At 47.5% G+C, this 23,922-nt stretch overlaps 8 protein-coding genes across 8 annotated transcripts; 4 read left to right on the plus strand and 4 right to left on the minus strand.

The window, feature by feature from the left end:
* Positions 1–644: 644 nt before the first annotated feature.
* ASPVEDRAFT_47296 (M1 family metallopeptidase) lies at positions 645–4,401 on the minus strand. Its single transcript, XM_040813745.1, has 12 exons — positions 4,080–4,401; positions 3,846–4,015; positions 3,347–3,771; positions 3,075–3,296; positions 2,889–3,006; positions 2,708–2,824; positions 2,624–2,649; positions 2,356–2,566; positions 2,221–2,291; positions 1,724–2,166; positions 1,446–1,658; positions 645–1,387 (listed from the first exon to the last, which is right to left on the minus strand). Exons 1-12 carry the CDS (start codon positions 4,343–4,345, stop codon positions 793–795), a joined length of 2,877 nt encoding a protein of 958 aa, XP_040673853.1. The 5' UTR covers positions 4,346–4,401; the 3' UTR covers positions 645–792.
* A 2-nt stretch (positions 4,402–4,403) lies between these two features.
* ASPVEDRAFT_47297 (TFIIH/NER complex subunit SSL1) lies at positions 4,404–6,352 on the plus strand. Its single transcript, XM_040813746.1, has 3 exons — positions 4,404–4,924; positions 5,011–5,346; positions 5,415–6,352. Exons 1-3 carry the CDS (start codon positions 4,698–4,700, stop codon positions 6,220–6,222), a joined length of 1,371 nt encoding a protein of 456 aa, XP_040673854.1. The 5' UTR covers positions 4,404–4,697; the 3' UTR covers positions 6,223–6,352.
* A 126-nt stretch (positions 6,353–6,478) lies between these two features.
* Positions 6,479–7,589, plus strand: ASPVEDRAFT_47298 (DUF5572 domain-containing protein). Its single transcript, XM_040813747.1, has 2 exons — positions 6,479–6,892; positions 7,003–7,589. The coding sequence occupies exons 1-2, from the start codon at positions 6,639–6,641 to the stop codon at positions 7,334–7,336; spliced, it is 588 nt and encodes a 195-aa protein (XP_040673855.1). The 5' UTR covers positions 6,479–6,638; the 3' UTR covers positions 7,337–7,589.
* Positions 7,590–8,171: 582 nt separating this feature from the next.
* On the minus strand, positions 8,172–10,973 carry ASPVEDRAFT_89328 (Pumilio-family RNA binding repeat-containing protein; the record flags this gene model as incomplete). Its single annotated transcript, XM_040818578.1, has 5 exons — positions 8,172–8,388; positions 8,440–8,530; positions 8,584–8,863; positions 8,938–9,564; positions 9,612–10,973. The coding sequence occupies 5 exons, from the start codon at positions 10,971–10,973 to the stop codon at positions 8,172–8,174; spliced, it is 2,577 nt and encodes an 858-aa protein (XP_040673856.1).
* A 1,007-nt stretch (positions 10,974–11,980) lies between these two features.
* ASPVEDRAFT_143234 (uncharacterized protein) lies at positions 11,981–15,060 on the minus strand (the record flags this gene model as incomplete). Its single annotated transcript, XM_040807899.1, has 6 exons — positions 11,981–13,254; positions 13,318–13,401; positions 13,458–13,583; positions 13,671–14,093; positions 14,234–14,800; positions 14,871–15,060. 6 exons carry the CDS (start codon positions 15,058–15,060, stop codon positions 11,981–11,983), a joined length of 2,664 nt encoding a protein of 887 aa, XP_040673857.1.
* Positions 15,061–15,590: 530 nt separating this feature from the next.
* Positions 15,591–17,883, plus strand: ASPVEDRAFT_47306 (putative ER to Golgi transport protein (Sly41)). The gene is made up of 2 exons (XM_040813748.1): positions 15,591–16,267; positions 16,327–17,883. The coding sequence occupies exons 1-2, from the start codon at positions 15,911–15,913 to the stop codon at positions 17,584–17,586; spliced, it is 1,617 nt and encodes a 538-aa protein (XP_040673858.1). The 5' UTR covers positions 15,591–15,910; the 3' UTR covers positions 17,587–17,883.
* Positions 17,884–18,509: 626 nt separating this feature from the next.
* Positions 18,510–21,083, plus strand: ASPVEDRAFT_143371 (putative NADH-ubiquinone oxidoreductase, subunit G; the record flags this gene model as incomplete). The annotated part of the gene is made up of 7 exons (XM_040807907.1): positions 18,510–18,624; positions 18,684–18,707; positions 18,766–18,817; positions 18,876–18,890; positions 18,958–18,980; positions 19,040–20,921; positions 20,978–21,083. The coding sequence occupies 7 exons, from the start codon at positions 18,510–18,512 to the stop codon at positions 21,081–21,083; spliced, it is 2,217 nt and encodes a 738-aa protein (XP_040673859.1).
* Positions 21,084–21,594: 511 nt separating this feature from the next.
* On the minus strand, positions 21,595–22,878 carry ASPVEDRAFT_143454 (uncharacterized protein; the record flags this gene model as incomplete). Its single annotated transcript, XM_040807916.1, has 4 exons — positions 21,595–22,040; positions 22,091–22,397; positions 22,449–22,621; positions 22,722–22,878. 4 exons carry the CDS (start codon positions 22,876–22,878, stop codon positions 21,595–21,597), a joined length of 1,083 nt encoding a protein of 360 aa, XP_040673860.1.
* Positions 22,879–23,922: the final 1,044 nt, after the last annotated feature.

A 23,922-nucleotide genomic window follows, 5' to 3' on the forward strand; every position in this document is an offset into this window, starting at 1 on the left:
TAAATGAAGAGGAGGCACCATATCGCTAGAACAAAGGAACGTCCGGAGTGCAGGCGTATCATTGTTAAAACAGAGTAGGCAGACATTCAAACAACTTACCACTCGGGGTTCATCTTGGATCCTATCCGGCAGGGTATTCCTGGGGTGAAACAAAAGTACGATTAGATGGGAGGTAGTATTTGCAACGAGACCAGGAGCGAAATCTAAGTGAAGTAAATGTCGTTGAAAAGTGTCAGCCAGGATGGACTTCGGCGGTGTTGCTAAGTGCAGGAGAGCAAAGGAGCCCAGCGTGCAGGTAACCTGTGACCGTTTCACGTTCTGACCCAGAGGCAGCCTTGACCAAATTAGGTCTAGTGTGTTCAAATCAAAAATAGCCCCTAACATCCCTTGGCCTGTCACCTCAAGCTTCACTACGTACTAAACCACAAACAACAGCATGAAACTTCCAAAGAAAGGGGCCTAGCTAGTTAGTTAATAACTTGCACTTGCAGGATCCTGCAAACCTATGTAACCTAGAGTTTTCTACTCTGCTGAATAGAATGGATGTCGATGTCAGGTTAAGCCAGGGAGCCTTCAGTGGATATTGTGACCTGGACTACGGTAGGTCACATAGTAACTCAACATCTAAGAGCATACCTAGTTCAAGAGCATTGAATCGAGACAATTTAGATAACTAATTTCAAGGACAACCATAATTAAATAGTTATTCAGCTCAACTTATTTAATAATATGCATAATAAGATCGTTCCCCCAAATGATGCAACATATTCATTCTTCAAATCGCACCAACCATCAAGCATAGCCATGTTCTTGAAGCCATTCCAAGACTTGCTTTTCGTCTCTTTCCTTGTAGTTAGCATTGGTTCGGATGCTATCTGCCACAATTACCAGTGCACGTTCATACGCGCTTGTGTCCTTTGTTTGAAAGAACGCAGCAATATCCGCTCCAATACTGTGATCCGCAAATTTTGATAGTCCCATCCGCACAAAGCGCTCGAAAACAACGTTGTTTGTGGATAGCTGGTTTTCTATAAAATTCCAGTTCTTCTTCAGATACTCCCACAGCAGGTGGCGAACTTTGGAGTTTGCAGCCAAGGAGACTGCACCATTGTGCACGTCTTGGATTGCAACCTTGTCCGAGAACACGAAATCCAGGTAATCATCAACCAGCACAGCATCCTTCGTACGCCCAAGGGCAGCCAAACAAATTTCCTTGCCATCAACGGAATCGGTTCTGAGGTACTCGTCTTTCACGGAGTTGTACTCTGAGCGAGTACCCTCTGACACAGCAATGCCAAAAATAGTAGAGCGGAGGTTTGTGTGGATAGCGCTTTTGTTCCTCGCGGTGGCCCAAAGATCAAAACGGTTCTTAGCCTCCGCGACAATGCTAGACAATACGGTTAATATGGACAGAACACGAAAGACGAGAATTGGAGTTTGCGTACCTTTCATTGCCTGCAAGCCCTGACATCGCAATGAGAAGCTTCCTCAACTGGACAGTGAGATAATCCTCATCGGGCTTGAACTCCCAGCCAATTTTAATCACAGCCGGAGATGATAATCCACCAGCAAATTTCTTCAAACCCTCAGCCACAGCTTCATTCTGGGAAAATACGGATCTCAGATTGCCGACCGAGGACGAGATTTGAGACCAAACCCTATTATATGTGTTAGCAAGAAACGAATGGCTAGGCGCTGTCCATCCCAGGGGGGGAGAGGTTACAAATAGTTTTTCTCATCCTTGAAGCCTTCTAGGAGAGACAATAGAGCCGCAGTGGTACCTTCACCAGATACGGCAAGGGCGGCAGCATCGCCGATCAACCCTATTTTATCCTCAGTACTTAAAGAACCTAGAGACTGGCCGAGTTTTTCTAGTCTGTCGGGAGAGTAGTTGGTTCGATAAAATCCAGAGAGATCTTTGTTGATCTTGTAGAATGAATCATGTCCAAGACCTCGGATAGTGTCTGTCTTGGAAACAAGAGCTCGAGGCTGTTGAGCTGCCAGTTCTGGCCCCGACTTGATGCCGAGTGGGATCCACCACATCGTTTGGTCTTCTTCGGGTTTAGCATCACCAGTTGAGAGGAACCGGTTTTGTCGAATCTCAAGTTGACCGGTCTCTTCCGCAACAGTGACAACAGGGAACCCAATTTTGCGAATCCAAGGGTCCTTCAGTGGAATATCAGTGAATTAATGTATGATTTTAACCTTGAGGGCACTTACCATGAAGCTATTAACATCCTGGTTAGATGCCTGGCTAAGCGCAGACCAGAGGTCATTGGTAGTAGCATTGCCTGGACGTGGACCATTAGCAACAGTCATAACAAGTATAGTAGTTATGAATGGAAATGAACGTACCGTATGCGTGAGCCTTGAGATACTGAGCAACACCTCGAAGGAAAGTTTCTCGGCCAATATGGGTACTTAGCATGCGGATTACCGAGCTCCCTTTTAGGTAACTAATGTGATCGAATATCTGATCAACCTCGAGAGCATTTTTAACAGGCACTTGGATTGGATGAGATGCGCGCAATGAATCCAGCTGGAATGCTTGTTGGACACCTTCAGCCTAAGCAATAGTCAACCTCTTGGGTCAGAAATTAAAGTTACCTCGGGAATTGCGTACCACAAACTGGGACCAGATATTCCATTCTGTTTAAAATATTAGGCAACTCCCCTCAATAACAAGAAAGGATGGCAGATTGCTTACCGGGATAGAAATGGTCGACAGCAAGCCATCCAACCCAAGTAGCAAACCCTTCATTCAGCCAAAGCTCGTCCCACCAATCCATTGTGACGAGGTTGCCAAACCACTGGTGCGCGAGTTCTAACATATATCAGACGTCAAACCGAGCCCTAATGTTATGTTTTGCTATTGGAATCAGACTTACCGTGCGCAACGACGTAAGCAATTCGATTCTTATATCGAGTATCAGACTTTCCCTCGTCAAATAATACAGCAGTTGTGCGGTATGTAACAAGGCCCCAATTTTCCATGGCTCCCATAGCCTAATATAAAAATAGAATAAATCATTAAACTTTGGATCGGCCGGGTGAGACAAAAATGGGAAACTTACAAATTCATGAACGGCTAGAAGGTCTGCCTTGGGCAAAGGATATTCTATCTCGAAAACTTCCGAGAAATAGTCGACCGTCCGGTGTGCACACTCAAGAGCAAAGTAGGCTTGTTCCTTAAGGCCCTTTGTCGTATAAACACGGACAGGAATGCTCTTTCCTTGGTACTTGCGTTCAGTTAAGGCTTCAACGTAGTCAAAGTCACCAACTGCCCAGGCCAAAAGCTGATGAAAAATATTAGTGCGGATTATTTCCAAGGAAATTATATACGGACATAAGTGCTCATCACCGGAGTGGTATCAAAAGAAACCACTTTGAGCTCTGGCTTGCTGCCATCCTTTTCAGATTTGACTGGCATATTGCTGATAGCGGTTTGGCCTCTGGGCACTTCGATCTCGAAGTCAAATGTAGCCTTAAGATTGGGCTCATCAAAACAAGGGAAGGCCCTGCGCGCGTCGCAAGACTCAAACTGAGTACTTAACATATAGTGGAAATCTCCTTCTTTGGGAGTATCATGGGTTGGCTCCACGGCGGCCTTATACTTTGAGCGATAGAACCCAGCCATGGCATTGTTCATTGTGCCAGTAAATGAAATAGAGATAACGACATCTGATTGAGGGAGTTCACCAGGAAACCTAAGCGTCACACGCTCCGATTTCTGGTCGTAAGTGATTTCAGATGCTTTCGCTAGCTCTGCGCCTAGAGCAACATCATTGTTAAGGGTGTTCGGTGGTCAGAGGTAGGGCGTTCAGAGGAAAGTGAGTATCACATACCATCTGCTGCCAGAAGCTCCGCGTGCTGTACTTCAATCTCTTTGGAGTTGAGTACGACTTCCTTCGTGGGACCGCTGACTTTAGAGTTGATTTTGACAATACCCTTGTAAGCCCACGATTCCCCGAGTTGCAGGTCGAAAAGCGATATGCCATAATGGCTGGGCTTGACCCTACGGTATCGGTTAAACTCAACGCACTCTATCGGCGAGGGTATTCCAGAGAAAGGCAACTCACACGCTGGGCAGAATGTCTCTGTCCTTTGGTGCCATTGCGCGAACTTCAGACGAGCAGTGCCTTTTTGTGGTGAACGATATGACAGGCCTGAGCGAACAAGCCAAGAGCGTGCGTGATGAAAGATAAGTTCGTGTGAGGGTGGTTGAGCGAGATGAGGGGAAGGGACGGAAGACGGACGAAACTGGTCGGAGGGGTCGATAAACTCGAGGCACTGGCAGGCGACGGAGCCCAGCTCTGGGTGACGCGATGCTGCGTCTCCCCCACATTTGATCAAACCACTTCAGCGGTTATGGCCGGGGAGAATGATTGGCTCTTTTTTTTTAGAAAAAAAAAAAAAAAAAAGCCTCTTGGAAATACAGAAGATGGCAAGAGGCTGACCAAGGAGCATCTGTTGAGTGTCATCAACCTCGCTTATCTTTTTGCCAATTGTATTTTGTATACTCAAAACACTCATCTTTTTCAGGAGCAAAATCGACGGTCCGGACCCTCGGGCGGAGGAGCTTGGACCTTTCTGGCGCCGATCCGGTACCTACCTATAATCCTCGCTCCCAGCGGACTTTTCGGGCGGTACTCACGAGGCCAAAACCGAGCTTTCCTCACCAACACTCTCTGTACACAATGGCCGATTCTGATGAAGATTATATTGGAGCTATTTCTGAGGATGAAGGCGACGATAATGTTGTTCGTGGTTCTCGAGGCGCGGCCGGTTCGGCTTCGAAGCGAAGGAGGCAAAAAGGCGGAGCGGAATTCGAGCTTTCGCGGACTTGGGAGACTTTAGTCGAAGGTGCTGATGGCACGATCAGCTCAACAGTCGAAGGGCTCTTAGAAGCCAGTAAGAGAAAGAGGTGAGTCTCCCGATATTTCTATTCTTCAATCGCATTGCTGCAGTCATTATTGGAGATCTTGCGCTGATCCACCTTGTCGAATGAAGGCTTTTAAAGGACACAACACCACTGCAGCGCGGCATAATACGCCACGTCGTTTTGATCTTAGATTTGTCACAGTCAATGATGGAGAAAGACCTGCGACCCACTCGATATCTTTTGACTCTGCGATATGCACAAGAGTTTGTGAGAGAGTTCTTTGAGCAGAACCCCATCTCTCAGGTTGGGATTGTTGGATTGAGAGATGGCCTTGCGCTCCGGATCAGCGACTTGAGCGGAAACCCTACAGGTCATATTAGTGCAATACAAGACTTGAGGAGTCAAGATCCGAAGGGTCTTCCTAGTCTGCAGAATGGACTTGAGATGGCCCGAGGTGCGCTATTGTAGGTTCACCTAGCTTGGAAACCACTGCTTGACTCTATACCACACGCTAATAACAACACCTTCAAAGGCATACCCCCAGCCACGGAACCCGAGAAATTTTCATCATCTTCGGCTCGCTGCTTTCCTCTGACCCTAGTGACATTCACCAAACAATTACTACACTTATTGATGATAATATCCGGGTCGGAATTGTGGGACTTGCAGCTCAGGTAGCAATCTGCCGTGAACTATGCTGGAAAACAAACGGTGGTGATGACACCTACTACGGTGTGGCTCTCAATGAACAGCATTTCCGAGAGTTGGTGATGGATGTAACAACTCCACCAGCCACATATTCCCAGAAACAATCCACAAGCTCCCTTTTAATGATGGGTTTCCCATCGCGTACTATTGAGTCATTCCCGTCCCTTTGCGCATGCCACTCTAATCCCAGCCCCGGGGGGTACCTGTGCTCGCGATGCAATAGCAAAGTTTGCGGTCTTCCTGCGGAGTGCCCGTCCTGTGGTCTTACCCTGATTCTATCAACCCATCTCGCAAGGTCTTATCATCATTTATTTCCCTTGATGAACTGGGTTGAAGTACCCTGGCAACGTGCTTCTCGCAGCACCGCTTGTTTCGCCTGTGGCATACCTTTCCCCACCGTTCCTCCGAAGGAACAATGGCAGGCCACTGAGAATCTTGCCAAGGGAATGAGTGTAAGCAGTCGCTACGAATGCCCGGTTTGCCAAAATCATTTCTGCATTGATTGTGACCTCTTTTCCCATGAGGTGGTGCACAATTGTCCTGGCTGTCAGAGCAGGGTTGCATACCATCATCCCCTTGATGGCGTTTCTAGGGAACAAGATGGTCTAGATCAAATGGATATCTCAAGATAATAGGCATAGTGCGATTGCACACGAAAGTGAAATAAAGATACCCAATACAAAGCGAATTAGAGGCTTCAGCTTCAATCAGCTGTATATTTTTGGCATTATAACCGATTTCTTGTTCAAGAAGGTCTTGTCGGAATACCTGTCAAGATGTCAGGGCCGGACACTCACAACAGTGAGTTTTCTCGGTAGTAGTTCTGGTAAACCAGACCCACAAGTATCAGTGCGTACAAGAAGCCTCGGCTATTCCAAGCTTCCTCCGCAAATTCCAAATCCACAACTGCAACAAAGCTGCAGCACCAAGCTAAATCAACTCCCAGTAATCCAGAGAATCAGACGAGGCAAGGTCGCACAAAAGCCGACAGTCTATTGTTTGAATCAAAATATAGGAAATAAAAAGAGCGACACAAACTCGCCCGCCAATGAATACAGCCACAGAGCCGGAGACATCCTCCCCGCCCTTCCACGAGAGCACCACCACCACCTTGCAAACAGAATCCCTACAACCCCAAAAAGAAATTTTTGAACAATTAAGGACATATCCATTTACAAAGGACCGTGAATTTGCAACAGGTCTTGCGATAATACTCGGACATCCCGAAACGCCCGCATCAGAGGGGGAGATAGCCCGCAATGATGATTTAGTTCTACAGGCGAAGTGTTATTACTTTACCAGGTATGCCCCCTATAAGGTGGTGGGTAGAGGGGGGCCTAATCCCTATATACCTTTATGTATGGAGGTAAATATTTATATTGTTTATACTGATCTGGCCTTGTTCTTACCAGGAAAAAGAACCTTGTATCACCGCTGGATATTGCGACCTTCAAATCTTGGCTTGAAGAAAGGCCAACACCCTACAATTCCATGGGTGAATCCCAAGAAACCGGCTCTTTCACAGTATCTGATGCATCATCTTCTGGGCATACCGATCAAGTATCAAACCCCACCTCACAAGAACCAACCTATCCCACTTCCTTTGCTCATATAGTTGAGCTTATTACCACCGGTCAGCCTATCCCAGGGATCCAGGAGATACCGGATACTCTTTTGACAGGTCAGGGTGCCCTGAGTGCGAAGCCAAGGAGATTAAAACCCTGGGAGAATGAGGGAACTACCTAGGCGTTCTAGGTATCAAATCATCAGATGAGGCATGACAACTATAACAATGATTTCCGTGAAGTTGGGCCGCCCACGAACTGTCTAGAAAACCCAGCTTTGTAAATACATGGTCAAAGCCTAGTTGTCCTTTCGTTGCACGTCTAATCTCAATGTAAAGCACTATAAATGGTACTTTGTGAATCATAGCTTCTTTCTGGAGCAAGAACTAGTAACAAGACATGCCTATCAAGAATGAACCCCGTATATGAATATTAAAAAGTCATAGCTATGAATATGTAATAGTCAAACAAACAGCCTTGAGTCTAAAGTTGCACAAGCAATCCACTGCTGCTGTGAACTCTTCGAACGCAATCGATAATTGTGCACCCGTAGAACGCGGGTCATTCCCACAAAAAAAAATACATTTCCATCAAATTCCATGCTGATGGGACACTAGAAACATGAAAACTGGAGAGAAAAAAAAAAAAAAAAAAAAAAAAAAAAAAAAAAAAAACAAATAATTCAACCAGATGAGTATACGAAATGAGCATGTGGNCATCAAATTCCATGCTGATGGGACACTAGAAACAAAAAAAAAAAAAAAAAAAAAAAAACAAATAATAAAGAGCCTAAGACTTCAACCAGATGAGTATACGAAATGAGCATGTGGCGTAGGATGTTCAAGCTTTTTCCAGCCTCGCCCAACCATGTAGATGTGGAAAGCTCGAAGTCTGACTTGCGGGCCATTCATGCAACAAATCACACTAAGATCGAATCTATGTCTTTGGTCGGCCAAGCCGGTTTCCGTACTTTTGAGATGCTTCAGGTATCTTGTAACATTCCGGTTGTCACTCTCCTAACGAAAAGGGGGGTAGCTGGGGTTCCACTGACTCCCACGGCTAAGGCGCCCTACGTGTTGGGTCGGTGCCTGGAATCGATCGTCGTTGAAATTGTTGAACCGACCCATCTGAACGCCCGTTCCGGGCCCTGGGCGAGTGGTATGAGACAGATTGCAGCAAAGCATTGCCACACGCGAACCAAACTTGGATCCACGGAGAGAAACCATGTGTTTTCTGGGATGGTTCATTAGAATTACAAAATATGGCATGACCAAGAAACCTTACCGGATATGGGTTGCGACAAGCTCCCGCTGGTGGGAAGCAGCATTCATAAGAACCCACTGGATGAGATAGTTGCCGTATTGGTCTCCGGCAACTTCTTATTTAGTACTATATCCATATAAAGGGACAGGGATCGAATCCGCTTACTGTCAATTAACGGCATTCTTGGCCGATCTGTCCGGCCAGTACACACTCGCGACAGGTAGCGATCTAAGAATTCTGCCCCACCAATCTTCAAGCATTTCTCAACGATCTTTGACGCAAATTGATCCATGCTGTAATCCACAGCCCAAAGTATTATGTGCTCAATGGCGCGGCTCTTATCATGCGGAGCGCCATGTTCACAGATGTGTTGAATGCACCAGTTTCCGAATTGACCATGAGCAAGCACATCGATCTTGACTAGAACCTCTTCAATGGCCGGGCGCTAGGCACGACAGTTAGCACTCTATTCAACGGTGGAACAATGTGTGGCTAGAGGAATAGACAGTGCTTCAGTACCTTCTCGTCTTCAACGCAGTTTTCAAAGATATTCTGAACCACGAGACTTCCAGTCTCGCCCAGCGCAACTTCGTGCCACATTCCATGCAACGCTTCGTTCACCTTTGCCATGATTTGTGGAGGTTCGCCGCTCCATCGTAATTCAAAAAGTTTCTGCCAAACATGGCATGCATACCGATGGATTACAGTTTCGGGAATCCTGCGCAGGAGTTCGTGGACCATAACAGCTTTGTGCTCTTCCGGCACACAGTCGAATGCCTTTTGGACCACATGGCAACCAAAAGGATCCATGCTGAGGCTCAAAGTGTTGCCCTTGATAGCATTCGCAATGGCAATAATCTGCTTAGGGGTTCCGTGTTCGAAGCAACGTTGGACAAGAAAGTTTCCAAACCGATTTACCATGAGTGAGTACGCTTGTTGTATGATGGCTTCAATTATATCATATTTCTGCTCTGTTGTCCCAATTTTGAGCTTTTGCTGCAAAAATATAGAGGCCTGCTGGTCATTGTTGCAAACGATCTTGTCCACTATATACTTCCAATCACAGGAGACGTTCTTATCAAGTAGGCGCCGATAGTTGAGTGGTTCAAGTGGCGAAATGTACGTCTGGACGGAGCCCCCACCGACCTAAGCCAGTCAGCTAAGGGACAAGAATTAACTCAAGTATAACTCACGGGCGAGGCAGCCCATGGCACTGAATTACCACTGGGAGTTGAAAACTCCGTCGCCGTTGGTGAAAGCGGAGGTGCGACGGGCCTTTGATGATAAGGTGGCAGTGGATACAGCCCGATTTGCTGATAGGTGCTGCTTGGTTTACTCGGGGGTGATCGAGGGCCCTGGCTGTCGCCTGGGCAAGGAGCAAATGCACTCCAGGGAGAGTTTCCCCCAGAAAAACATGGTCCGATGCGGTTCGACTGAGCAGTTGGATGGCGAGGTCCAAACTCCGAGCCTTGAAAATACCTACCTTGATCCTCCGGGAAAGGTCCATCAAAGCTACAAGGGGTAACAGAAGGGCCAGAGAGCACACGATGCGGGTGAAAAGAACCGTTCCCCGGAACAGCAGGGGTTGTTGCTGATTGTCTCCAAAATCGGCTCGAATCCTGTCCAAATGAAGTGCCGGACAGGGGAAGATTGTTATCACCATAGGCCCTTTCCGAGTTGTGTCCAACTCCGTAAGCTGACTGTGTAGAATGTGGCCAAAACCTTTTAGCCCTATTGTACGCGCCGGCGGAAAGTGCATCAGATATATCTGACTGCGAATCTTCCTGCGTATTCCAGCCATCCTGGAGTAAATGAGGGGTCGGTATGGATGCGTTGAATGCGCTCTGCAGGTTACTGAACGTTTTCTCGCTTATTTCACGCCCACTAAAGTCGACTTCAGATGGAGGCCCAAGAGCCTGGTCCAGAGTATGGTTGATCACACGGGTTTGCGCTAATTCTTGTTCCTGCAGGGCGATTCTTGAGTTTGCAGCTTGAAGCTCGTGCTTCAGACGAAGTAACTCAGAAGCTTCGGAGTCAGAACTATCCTGACTCACTGCATCTTGTGCACTATTACCCATGTTGACACTCGTATGCAGCGAAAAACCAGTAGGTTCGGCAAGCTCCTCAGGGATTCCCATGCTGTCGACTACATTTTTGGACAGGAGGCTTTTCTGCTGGTCTAGGGCTAATTGCTGTTCTGATAGTTTCGAGAGAATCTCGTGGTTGGTGGCCTGCTTGGTATCTGAAACCTGAGCCTTTGGCGACAGTTTCGCTAGCAGTCTTTCCATTTTAGAATTTCCTATCAAAGGAACGGCATGGTTCAAATGCTCTAACTTCTGCTTCTGGGATTGTGAGATACCATTTTTAACAAGGGGGGCTGAGAGGAACCTGACCTTATTTGGGGTATTGTCATTTTTCTGGCTAGCGGGAGACTGGAGGTTTCCGAGCTTGGATGTCTCCAGCGGTTCGGGGGAGCTGATGCAGGCGTTTGGGTGCTTGTGGCCCTGGGGAATGTTTAAAAGGTTGGTTAGAAATTTGGCCAGGAAAGCAGTCATAGATGCAGTGCGTATGTGAACATACTGATATTTCACGCCCAATAGATAAGGAGCGAATTTCACCGTTTCCATTCCTGGAAGATTGTATCTCACCAGAGCTTCTGCAGCAAGTCTCTGGCAACGCGGTCGAAAGCAAAGACATGTTGAATCGTCAAAACAAAACCAGTCTCTTCATTACAGGGGTCCGCGTCGCGAAGAAGGTAAACCAAGCCGAGATCAGAGAGTCGGAAAGGACAAGGACACCCACCCATAAAATCCAACCGCTCTTACATGCAACAGCAAATCAAAGGGGGAGATGCTTCAAAGATAGCGCGGAGAAAAGCAGACTGTTTCCTACCGGCTTCCGCACTTGGGACTTGGAACGCAGCAAAAGGTATACGAAAGTATCTAGAAAAGAAATCAGAAGAGAGAGGGAGGGGGGATGATAGAGAGAGATGCGGGAGTTCGAAAAGATACCTTAGCAGAGTAGATTCAAAAAGCAAGTACAATCAGGCAATTGGGAAACAACGATAGGATCAGTCGAGAAGAAGGAAGGGTAGGGAGGCTCCTGGGTGAATTTGCAAACAAGAAGAAAGTCAGGCGCCTGTGTCTATAGTAGAAGGATCTGCTGAAAATGGAAGGAAGAGAGAATCATTCCGTCAGGGCCTCACCTCGACCGTTTAGTGGAGGAACTCATCAACATACCGCACGCGAATTACGGCCCTGGGATAAGAGATTCCCATGCCTGCTACATAACCAATTAGGGTGCATGTTTAATGGGCACACGGCGGATTGAAAAATGCGGACTCTCCTTGAATTCCGAAGCCAACGATCCCATATATTTCCGAGGTCCTCCTTCGCCTATTAGCGTAGTATTATATAGGTAGTACGGAGTAACCAAACAGTAATAATTCTAGGTATCAAGCGGGCATTCGTCACTCACACCGTGGACGTACGTGCTCTGTTAGCAAGCTAAACCACGCCGAAAATGGCATATCCTCGCCCAGCCATAAAAGCTCCAGAAAACCTTATGTGCCATTGGCAATATAAGACCCCATTGAAATTTGCCAAAATCTGTCAAAATGGCCAGCAGCATAAAGCCCCGCGTGGCCCTTCCAGCGACAACTGCCACCGAGAATCAGAAATTCGGGCTGACCAGCTCCGGTAAGTGTAGGCACAAGGCGAGCAGCCTGCTCAAGGCCATTCATATCCTCACCCCATACTACCAGCTCCAGGCTCTCGTTTCCCATGGGACGGAGGAATAGAGCACCCATTGAGGGCTCGCGGTTGAGGGTATACTTTTGATAACGTCCTCTTGTCTCGAAATTTATACTTCGGTGAAGGCTGTCTGGAACTGGAAACCTCCCCCTATATAAAGCGATATGGTCATCTGCAATATAAATGGGGTATGATTGCAGCAGTGAGTTTGGCAATTCGTTCCCTAACGAGACCGTTATGACATTCCCCGGAAATGTTGTGTTCAATAAACTGCATTGCCGACTGATGTGCGAGTCGGCAGCGAAATACTGTAAAAGGTTGCGGCTAATCTGGAGTGCCGTTTCCTCAACACCCATCGAGCATACGTTGATGGTGAATATCCCATTGGTTCGCATGATAGCGTCCATTGCACCCATTTGACGACCATATCTTTGGGATATGGACCGCCAATCATTTTTCTTCGAGCTAATCCACCCATTGTTGGTTTTAACATACCACGTGGATTCACACTGGAACTGGTCGACTTCGAAGTGAATATCCATATCATCTACAACCAAAATCAGAGAATCTTCTTCAGCCCAGCATATTTTGGCTGTAAGATGGAAACGATGGATATTTTGTGTCTGGATGTGCCATACCCCTGAGTACGAATCTTTTTTGACACGCAAACGGCCGAACATATCAGGAGACTGTAGCTGATCCACATATATTCCGCCTTTAGACGCCATGTCTCCGGAAGACGGGATGTACATTGTGTACTCCATTGGAGTACGTTCTGGCATCGGTTGTAAGGAATCGTTATAAAACTTCAGCAGGGGAGCGGTTGCCATAACACCATCATACCAGTGGCCTTCATGAGGTAACTCGACGTAGCCAGATGGCCAACCAGTCTCCTCTAGCAACTGATGCATAAGGCGCGAATGATACACGGGGACATTTGTGTCGTTTAAGCCATGCTGTTGTAATATTGGGATACCAGCAGCATTTGCTACCAAAAGTTCATGTTTGAAACTAGCCCGCGATTGATGAAGGACGGCGGAGATCAAAGGCTCGGAATCTCGCCACATGTTATATGGCACATAATCTACACGATCAGAACCTGCAAATATGGATGGAATCCTTTGGATTAGCGGGTAAAGTAGCTCACTTTCAATAGATGTATACCCCGACACCGGGGCAGCGGCGATAATATTATCGGGATGATGAGTAACAAGAAACCAGACACCCTGACCTACCACTTTGATGAGCCAACGAATGTCATCATAAGCACCGAACTCGAGGCATTACCTCCGTTTGAATGACCTAGGGCAATCCAATCATCAGCCGAGAATCCCGGACCACTCCAACCAACGGCTCCGATCCAGTCAGGAACAGCCCTTATGGCAGCCTTTATGTCAGCGGCACCCCAAGTATCTATTGCGAAAAAAGATTAGTGGAAATGACATTGCGCTTTGGTTTTTTCAGACACAGAACCAAGAAGCACCGCAGACAGGTACTTACGCCAGTCGTCGCCACTCCAAGAGGTAACACCGCTTGGGAACAGCATCCACGCACAGATACCGTAAGCAGGGTCCAGCATCCGGCGGATTTGCGCACTATTGGCCTCAAGTCCGGCTCCATGGAGGCCTATTACAACAGGTAGGGAGATGGTCGTCTTATTCAACAAACAAGGGGAATCGAGGGGTGGTGGACGTAAGATAGCATACGAAACAATGCCGGCTGGGTGAATGTATGTCAACCGCTGAGGCTCAGAGAAAGACTTATTGATAAACTTGATGATGAAGGATTGAACCCAGGTCTCTCCGCCTTGAACCACTCTGTAGCGAATATCGACCAAAAGCTTGGCACTCAAGGGACTGCGGCCCATGAACCGGAAAGGCAGTGGCCGAGTTTGATATGGAGCAAGAGGTAATGGCGCGTTCACTTGTAGAGGAAACTACCCGAGTTTGTTATTTGTGAACTAGAAGTGATGGGTAAATTGGCACCAACATCAGGACAGCTGAGGGAAAGAACCTCTACCCATTCAGCCGCATTGTTCTGCACATTCACTGACCCCCAGGCACTCCCAAAGTGCCAATCTGTAGTTTCAGGTACCAAAAGGCTTCGTTCGTCAATCGTTAACAGTCCATAGCGTAGTTTGGCCTCGAGAACTACACTTATTGTGGGATCACCTTGGCCACCCAAGGCCCGAACATCACGAATGAGCCGCAGTTCAATGACATGCTCTCCGGGAGAGAGTCCCAATATCAGAGGTGCCCTGCGATAGCTGTAAAAATCACCGCCAAAGTACCGTCGACCGTCGATAAGAAAATCCAAGATGCCATCCGTAAATATCCCAACTGCCTGGTAATTTGAACCAGGCAAGTTTATATATCCACGCACCCACGCCTGGTACTGCAGGGCAGACCATCCATATACGGATTGAAGGGACTTCCAATTTGTTTGTGGAAAATCTACCACAAGCTCGGCCCTGCTTTGTCCCGGGAGAGGATTGGTAACATTGGCCCGCACCCAGTCCCACCTCACGATCCCGCCTGTCGCAAGAGGGCTGTTGTACCCTACCTCCTCGTCAAATGACAAGTTTGTGAATCCGCCCCAATACTCCAGAGGATCAGTTCCCCAAATGGCTTCTAGAAAATGATTATAAAAGTAGGGTTGGTATATTGCTTCACAGGTGAGTCAAACTAGGGAAATACTGACCTCTTGTTCCGCATTGGAAGGGGCCGAGGACCTGCCATTTCTCTGAGAAGTAAACGTTGGAGGAGATCTCGCCAAGCGGGTACTGGGGGGCGTGAAATTGTGGCTCGAGAGACCATCCGCTGCAAAGTGCCCTGCGGAATAGCACTACATGAACCAGTATTTTTGTGAAGTATGCCGATGAGTAGTACATGATTCTATGCACGGCCCATATGAAATTGATATTAAATTGCTGCGATCTTAGGTCCTCATTAAGAACTCGGAATTGTGTGTTCTGAATTAGGCAGGTAAGAAACTCGAGGGCATCAGAATCAGAATCAGCACCTCGTCCTTGCTCCGTGTAGTTAAAACTAGCTCGCGCTCGAATGATTGATTTTTTTATAGGAATATTTTGCTGCTTAGAAGGTTGACCCGCACAAAGGCTGAAGTTGGATCTGAGGCTATCTACACCGGTGTAAGATGATTGATCGCCAGGGACAGTCAGTTATGGATGCCGGGGCGATCGGTCCCTTGCCCAAGGTCTTTTTTCCACGTCCAACAGGCGAGGTGGATGCTTCGTGTGCGGGCAGTGCTGAGTGCACCTGCTCACAGCGTTCCTCGATTCTTGAACGTCACTGGTCAGGAGTGGCTAAAGTGATTCGTCATCTCCCTCCGCACTAGCACCAAAGCGCACTAGTGGATTTCCGCTCTCGTCCCCTCCGACATGAAGAGTTCCGTCGAGACGTCCAGACCTCTCAAGTTCACTTCTCATGAATCAGGATGGTGATAGATGGATATTACCCGAGCATCTGCCACGAAATTGATCCATGCCATAACTATTCGCCGCTCCAAACAGTACTCGAGAGCCATAGGATTTGCGAATATCCGCACAGATTAACCCTTCGATTTCAGAAACGTATCAGAAGAAACAACTTGGCCGCATCCGGTCTCAGGCAAACCATCCCGGACAACAACTGAAAAGCATTACTCGTCCTGACGCCAATTTTGCGTCTCACCCGCATTGCAGGATAGCCCTATACGGGTGTATTTGAAAGGACAGGAAAATGTCGACAACCACTGTGACAGGCACGGGGCGGCGCGCCTCCATACGACAACCAGAGTTACAAACGTCAGTCAAAGTGGCCAACCCTCAAACCATGGCCAGTCCGATAGACAAGTTCCCACCATTCTACGACGAAGAATACGATTCCACAGAGTCGAAAATGCTACATCTCAATACCACAGTCAGGTATGCGCCCAATGACCGGTGGGACTATAAGCCGGCCAGAGATCCAAAACGAAAGCCGAGAAAGAGCATCAGCGAGACCATAAGTGCGATTAGGACACGTAATGGTAGTGTCAGCGCTAATGCGCAGGATTTGGCTCAAGCGCTCAGAGCGCCTGTTTCATACAGACTAATAGTATAGCTCTCTATCCCCTTCTAAAGTCTCGCCAATTGCCGCCGCTTACTAGTCTGCAGGTGCTTTGTCTTGTTTGGTATACTACTTCGGCTTTAACGAATACATCCTCGAAGTCTATTTTAAATGCGCTCCCAAAACCAATCACCCTCACAGTCGTGCAGTTTGCTTTTGTATCGATATATTGCCTCCTACTCTCGTACCTGTCGACCGTGGTCCCCTGGCTCAAAACCAGCATACCGGCACTCAAAAACAATATTCGCCCGCCATCGCGCGATGTCATAATGTCCGCGTTGCCTCTCGCCGTATTTCAACTAGCAGGACATATCCTAAGCTCGATGGCAACATCTCAAATCCCTGTTTCGCTGGTTCATACCATCAAGGGACTTTCTCCATTATTTACTGTGATAGCATACCGCTTCTTTTTCCGCATTCGCTATGCCATGGCAACTTACCTATCTCTTGTTCCATTGACACTGGGTGTCATGCTTGCTTGTTCGACAGGGTTTTCCACAAACTTTTTTGGCATTCTATGCGCTCTAGTTGCGGCTCTAGTATTTGTCTCGCAAAATATCTTTTCGAAAAAGCTTTTCAACGAAGCCGAGCGTGCGGATTCGGATATGCAGTCCGCAGGTCGCCGAAAGTTGGACAAGTTGAATCTGCTCTACTATTGTTCTGGGTTGGCTTTCATCCTCACATTGCCCATTTGGCTCGTCACAGAGGGTTATCCCCTATTCTCTGATCTGATGTACGATGGTGCCATCTCTCTCACAAACAAGGCTGGATCATTGGACCATGGCGCTCTTTTCCTCGAATTTGTGTTCAATGGGGTGTCTCACTTCGCCCAGAACATCTTGGCTTTTGTTATCCTTTCCATGGTTTCGCCTGTGTCGTATTCCGTCGCGTCTCTCATAAAGAGGGTATTTGTGATTGTTGTTGCCATTGTTTGGTTTGGCAACTCCACGACATCCGTTCAAGGTGTTGGCATTGGCCTAACCTTCATTGGACTTTACCTCTACGATCGCAATAGCCATGACGATGTCGCAGATCAGAAAGCCAACGCGGACCACTTCCACTCGAATAAAACCGTCCTCCCTTTAAATACTCGCCCAACCAGTAAAGTCTGGGATTCCAACGGCTATGCGTTCCCTGAAGGAAAACCCGGCGGTCGATACGTTCCAAATCATTCGCATTCCATCTCCAGCAACTCGAAAAAAGATGATGGTATCGGCCATGCTCGCCCAAGGGCAAGTAGCAATGCGAAAGCTTGGTTGCCACCCGGCACAAAACAGGAGGTGACCTGGCAAGCGAGCGACTCCTGACTAACAACTTTTGCACATGTACCGCCAAGACTTATGTATCTTGTGTTATTATTTCCCGTCCTGTAACATGTCGCGACGGGGTTGAATTAGGAACAAAATTGCCCCTGCGTGTACAAAATTAATGAATCTTTTAAAAATATAGAGGGTTTGTGGCTGTTGGTTTGCTGGGCATCCTAGCTATATAGTCCAGCGAGCAGAAAACAGATGACTAGACACGATCATACAATACGGATATTGTCACCTTTGTATATGATCCACCTGCATGAAGTCTTAAACCAAGATAACTAGTAGAGCAACGTGAGTAATAGTTGATGCGAGGTTAGATATTGTATTAACTTTTTTTTTTTTTTTCAATCGATCAGGTAGATATATTTAGGCGCCAAGGCGGGCCATGTGGTAGAAAAAAATTGAAGAAAGAGAGTAAAATCGTAATATTATTTTTTAACATGCGTCGCGAATTGTCGCCGCTGTCGGTAAGGAACTCTACCTTCAGTAGGCATCTTTGCCAGTGTTTCAACTGTTAAAGAATACCTTCCGGGGCTCCAGCTCAGTGCATCTTGCTCTTGGATCATGATGCAGAGGAGGGAGGGACGAATGAAGCCCTACCACCTACAATAAACATGCCCGTGAATGAGATGGAGAGGAAAAGAAAAGACCAAAACCTGGGATTGCTGAGAAAGCAAGAAAAAGGTTTTGGTTCGGATGATGGGATTTCCCGGGCGCCGAACCAATCCGGAGGCGGCAATTTGCGAGTGACGCCCGGACCAGAACTGCGAGAATCCAACCTTACACCAAAAGTGCTTTGACCGAAAGACACCAGTTTCTCCCCAAGTTGCACACCCGGCCGCCTTTCTCCCTCGGCCTCCCTCTTTATCTTCTTCCTTTTCTCACTCACCTCCCCTTTTGCTTCTTTCGTACACAGTATGCGGCCGCAGCTATTCCGCGCGGCCGCCCGGTCTGTCCGGGTTCCAAAGGTCAATACTGCCAGGGCCTTCGCAACCACGATCCCTCGTTCTGCTGAGGTGGAACTCACAATTGGTATGGCATTCACATCCATCTCATTATCCTGGCTTTATGTCTAACTTTTTATGGAATAGATGGCAAGAAAATCTCGGTAGAAGGTGATTATCAACTCCTGAAACTTTCCCCCAAGAACGCTACTTACACTCAGCAATGCAGCTGGCTCGGCTCTTATTCAAGCATGCGAGAAGGCTGGAGCTACAATTCCTAGGTACATACCTGATTCCATCCGACATTTGTTATAAATTATTGCTCACAATTCATGACAGATACTGTTATCATGAGTAGGCGATTTCCCCATCTGTCCTTCTCTCCCATACTCTCACCGTCGGCTACTAACGCACTCGGTAGAAAGTTAATGATTGCAGGAAACTGTATGGCCCCAACAGTCTTCCGGAACAACCACGACTATGCTAATTATTAACCTTATTAGGTCGTATGTGTCTAGTCGAAGTCGAAAGAGCCCCCAAACCAGTGGCGTCATGTGCCTGGCCCGTCCAACCGGGTATGAATGTCAAAACAAGTTCTCCATTAGTGCATAAAGCTAGGGAGGGTGTTATGGAGTTCCTTCTCGCGAATCACCCTCTTGACTGTCCAATTTGTGACCAGGGAGGAGAGTGCGATCTTCAAGACCAATCAATGCGGTACGGTGCGGACCGCGGGCGCTTTCACGAACTTAGTGGCAAACGCGCTGTTGAAGACAAGAACATTGGTCCCTTGGTCAAAACCTCTATGAACAGATGCATCCAATGCACTCGTTGCGTCCGATTCATGAATGATGTTGCTGGCGCCCCCGAGCTCGGAACCACTGGCCGAGGAAACGATTTACAGATTGGAACTTATCTAGAACAGAATCTGGATACCGAGCTTTCCGGCAACATTATCGACCTTTGCCCTGTTGGTGCCTTGACCTCAAAACCATATGCCTTCCGCGCTCGCCCTTGGGAACTGAAACACACCGAATCTATTGATGTGCATGACGCCCTAGGGTCCAACGTCCGGATAGATACTCGTGGAATGGAAGTGATGCGCGTTCTACCGAGGCTCAATGACGATATTAATGAGGAATGGATCAATGACAAATCTCGTTTTGCATGCGATGGTCTTAAGACTCAGAGACTTACTACACCCCTTATCCGACAGGAAGGAAAGTTTGTTCCTGCAACATGGGAGCAAGCCCTAACCGAGATCGCATCTGTTCACCAAAAACTGCAGCCCAAAGAGAATGAGTTCAAGGCCATTGCCGGCCACCTTGTGGACGCGGAAACCATGGTTGCCATGAAGGACTTGGCTAACAAACTCGGCTCTGATAGCCTTGCCTTGGATCAACCTGGCGGTAACTCACCCATCGCCCACGGTGTTGACATCCGCTCGAGCTATCTCTTCAACTCTAAGATCTATGGGATTGAGGAGGCGGATGCCATACTCCTGGTCGCAACGAACCCTCGCCATGAAGCTTCTGTTCTTAATGCTCGCATTCGCAAGCAGTACCTTCGCTCTGATCTCGAGATCGGTCTCGTTGGTGAATCGTTTGATAGCACTTTTGACTTCGAACACCTCGGCTCGGATGTTGGTGCTCTGAAAGCCGCCCTTTCAGGTTCCTTTGGCAAGAAGCTGGCTTCCGCTAAGCGACCCATGATTATTGTCGGCAGTGCTGCAGCAGAGCATGAAAGTGCAAAGGCAATTTTTGAGGCAGTCGGAAGCTTTGTGGAGAAGCACTCTAGCAACTTCAACACACCAGAATGGCAGGGTTATAACGTTCTTCAGCGTGCGGCATCCCGTGCGGCCGCGTACGAAGTCGGCTTCACCACACCATCCCCAGAAATTGCGCAGACAAAACCCAAGATGGTTTGGCTACTTGGCGCGGACGAGGTCACTCAGTCCGATATTCCTAGTGACGCATTCGTTATCTACCAAGGACACCATGGTGACCACGGAGCTCAGATTGCAGATGTTGTTCTGCCAGGGGCTGCCTATACTGAGAAATCAGGTACCTACATCAACACCGAAGGCCGTGTTCAAGTTACTCGTGCAGCAACTTCGATGCCTGGTGCTTCCCGTGATGACTGGAAGATCATCCGTGCCGCTAGCGAGTTCCTCAACGCCCCTCTCATGTACGATGATATCGAGGCTCTTCGCGACCGCATGGAAGAAATTAGCCCTGTGATGCGTCGCTATGATGTTGTCGAACCCGCCTCGTTGGCCCAACTAAGCAAAGTTCAACTGGTCGATCAAAACAAGGGTTCTAATGTAACCAGCACACCCTTCAAGAAGGTCATTGAAGACTTCTATTTCACAGACTCCATCTCCAGAAGGTAAGACCAGAGACTCCTCCGTCTATATCCAGGATTCAGCGCTGACCATATCGCAGTTCACCAACGATGGCTCGCTCCTCAGCGGCCAAGGCCTCTGGTAACCCTGATACAAACTACATGTCTACAGGTGGTGAAGTGTCCCCTCAGCACATGTACGGTTAAAAGAAAAGAAAAGAAAAAGAAAAAGAAACCCTTTCGAGCCTTGATCTCCATGGCCGCTTTGGTTTGTTCTTATAAGATTTTTTTTTCCCCAAGGCGTTGTTGTTGTACTACCTTTAACGCCTACCTAAACATTGCTATTGGTCTCTCTGTTTAATTATATCATTGTTTGAATCCCTTTTCTAAAGTGTTTCTAGCTCCATTCTGACATGGGTCAAAAACTTGCGGGGCCAATCTGTACATAAGATCAAAATTGGCTTCGGCAATAGATAACCCTAGTGATTCTAAAGTCTTCGTATAGACCACTGGATTGGAAGTATCAATTGATTCACTCAAACCAACACTTGCATAGTCGAACGATTCCTAAATAGTCATGTCGTTGCTACAAGCCCGGCGAATAATATATGTGCCCATGTTGGCCTGTGGCGTTAGCGAGTAAAAAGCCCCAACTCTTAGCATAGTGGTCAACTTTACATAAAATACATTTTCCTTTACCCCAACATGCGAATACGAGTTATAGTTCATCATCATCTGTCGTCCCTCCTGTTTCATCCGGACTTTGTCGCACCGGAGAGGGTCGTGTGAGGGTCGGCTGTTTTTCTGTCCTTCTTGAAAAGGGCAGCTCTCTCCTTGGCGGTGGTGATTTCGCTACAACCTGTTCATGAAGCCCATGAATTCTTCGATTTCTTTGCTGTGGTCCTCTAGCACTCGAGACGATCTTCTCATCATCCGATATTGCATTATCATCATCTTCAAGTGGCTGGGGGGTCGATGTTCCTTCGTCCGTTTCCTCGTCCACAACATTGTCGAGTTGTTGTTTCGGTTTATCGGTTTCCATTTTCCCAAATCCACCATCACCGTCAGGTTCATCTTGTGTCGTTCCTGCGGGACGTTTTGGTCTCCGTCCCTTCACCCTTGGCCTCGGATCGCCTGTTGCAAGAGCCGTCTGCATTGTAGATACTTTCCTGCTTTCAGATTAGTGCTACACTAGTTGGGTAATTACGACTTACTTTTCTGGGTGTCAACTTGGGCGGACGCAAGTAGGCGTTGCTGATTGCGGATCTTCAATTTCTTTTCATTCAACAACTGCGCAAAATCAGATATAAGTTGTTGGTCATGTTCTGTTTTTAAGCTGATGAACTCCTCCAACTGCTTGTTCAACAAAGCTATTGTATCCTCGGCCGCACGGAAGCGATCGAGCAATAAATTGAAGCGCTGCTCGAAGATATCCGCCCTGGTAATGGCAAGGTTTGACCATTCAAATAGCTCGATACCCTGTTCGTCGTTCTGTTGGAGGCTTAAGGATCCTAATTTTTGCTGTGCATGGTCAGAGAACGTTTTCCGATATTCGCATCAAGGTAGGCCTACTGTGATAGTCTGTATTCTCTTCCTCACGGAGATCACTAGCCCCTTATTGCCGTCCCCAGAGTCAATTATGGTGGCTGATGCTTCGATGCCCGCGATAAGCTCTGTTGTTTGTGTCGTCTCGCCCTGCAGGCCGAGGACATAAAAGACAGTATACTGCCACTCATCATCGCTCCCTTCATAGCTTTTTGCTCTTAGCTTCTTCAGCTGAGACTGCTGCACTGCGCATGTACATTAGTAGCTCGAAATGCGGAGGTAACTTTTGAAATCACTTACAAGTTGCGGTGTAAGGAAATTCTCCCTCCGTCGCTATTATAGTCAACTCCCCGGTTGAGTCGGAGCATGAAACGTAAAGAAGAATATGAGAATCGGCTTCGTCCGATCGACGAATGTGGAGGACGCGGGGAGACAGGCTACCTTTTAAAGGGGGCATCTCGAGCTTGTGTAACTAAAGGTTCGAAAAAATGGCGCGAGCACGAGTTCTTTCGGCAAAGTTGTTTTTCTTTTCTTTTCTCTTCTCGTGAGATCTCGGTTCTTATTTGGTTCCCCAGGTGCTGGTGCCTTGTGCTCTGGGCTGTAGCCTTGTAGCCTTGGTATGATTACTCTCAATTAAGTACGTCCCAATGTAGGGGGGTTTACCCGTAGGCAATATAAATAGTTGATGACACAAATTTTGTGTTATTGTGAGGAGAATTTTAAACTGGAGCTTTTTCTAGTGAATGTGTGTTTGTGTGTGGGCAAGAAACCGTGGGACTGGCAACTATAGCTACGTCCTTAAAGACAGGGGAAAGGAGCCTCAGCTTCAGCATTATATCCGCTTCAGCCACTGCTGGCCAAGTTGAGGTGCGCCTGTTTTAATGGTAAACTAGGTCTTACATGACCTAAAAACATAGGACCAACCATCCGCTAGTTATATAGTGTACCTGACACCACCGGCATCAGAGAAGCTTCTACAATATTTACACACAGACAGGGGGTGCATGCCTATATATTGTCAGTTGTCCGAGTCCCACCGCCTAGGCATCAGCATCTTCTGAACACTGGTTACTCAGTACTAGTACTGTGCTTGATCGTTTTTTAGAGGATGCAAGTGGTGCCCGAGATGTGACCAGCGACAGATCTTCTCAAAAAAATGAGACACGACAAAGCATATGTCAGACAGTGAGGCTGATGCGAGTGAGAGACAGACATCCGAATCTGATGCATCTCAAATTAGCGCGATGCATTACGAGTATTACTAGTATTACGACTGTCCGAGCAACCGGAGACCTAGTATAGAACTAGTGGATGGAACGCCGCACCTCGCAGCATCCAATCCACACTCCATTTGGACCTCAATAACCAAGCGAGTTTCTCTTGTCTCACCCAGACACTCGCCTCCCACCTCACCTGATAATATCTCCTAGTTTTTTTCGCCTTTCCCATATTTGACGGGATGAACATTATTTCGGCAGGCGTTCGGATGCTCGCGTAGTTA

This window comes from Aspergillus versicolor (assembly GCF_001890125.1).
Source record: "Aspergillus versicolor CBS 583.65 unplaced genomic scaffold ASPVEscaffold_14, whole genome shotgun sequence".
Lineage (NCBI taxonomy): Eukaryota > Fungi > Ascomycota > Eurotiomycetes > Eurotiales > Aspergillaceae > Aspergillus > Aspergillus versicolor.

Excerpts from the sequence above, each read along its gene's own strand:
- ASPVEDRAFT_47296 (XM_040813745.1), bottom strand. The coding sequence starts at position 4,345 with ATGTGGGGGAGACGCAGCATCGCGTCACCCAGAGCTGGGCTCCGTCGC. Across the intron at positions 4,016-4,079 it reads AGAGACATTCTGCCCAGCGT|GGTCAAGCCCAGCCATTATG; the intron begins GTGAGTTGCCTT and ends CCGATACCGTAG. Across the intron at positions 3,007-3,074 it reads TTCTAGCCGTTCATGAATTT|GCTATGGGAGCCATGGAAAA; the intron begins GTAAGTTTCCCA and ends TTTTTATATTAG.
- ASPVEDRAFT_47306 (XM_040813748.1), top strand. The coding sequence starts at position 15,911 with ATGTCGACAACCACTGTGACAGGCACGGGGCGGCGCGCCTCCATACGA. Across the intron at positions 16,268-16,326 it reads CTGTTTCATACAGACTAATA|GTGCTTTGTCTTGTTTGGTA; the intron begins GTATAGCTCTCT and ends ACTAGTCTGCAG.
- ASPVEDRAFT_47297 (XM_040813746.1), top strand. The coding sequence starts at position 4,698 with ATGGCCGATTCTGATGAAGATTATATTGGAGCTATTTCTGAGGATGAA. Across the intron at positions 4,925-5,010 it reads GAAGCCAGTAAGAGAAAGAG|GCTTTTAAAGGACACAACAC; the intron begins GTGAGTCTCCCG and ends TGTCGAATGAAG. Across the intron at positions 5,347-5,414 it reads ATGGCCCGAGGTGCGCTATT|GCATACCCCCAGCCACGGAA; the intron begins GTAGGTTCACCT and ends ACACCTTCAAAG.
- ASPVEDRAFT_47298 (XM_040813747.1), top strand. The coding sequence starts at position 6,639 with ATGAATACAGCCACAGAGCCGGAGACATCCTCCCCGCCCTTCCACGAG. Across the intron at positions 6,893-7,002 it reads AAGTGTTATTACTTTACCAG|GAAAAAGAACCTTGTATCAC; the intron begins GTATGCCCCCTA and ends TGTTCTTACCAG.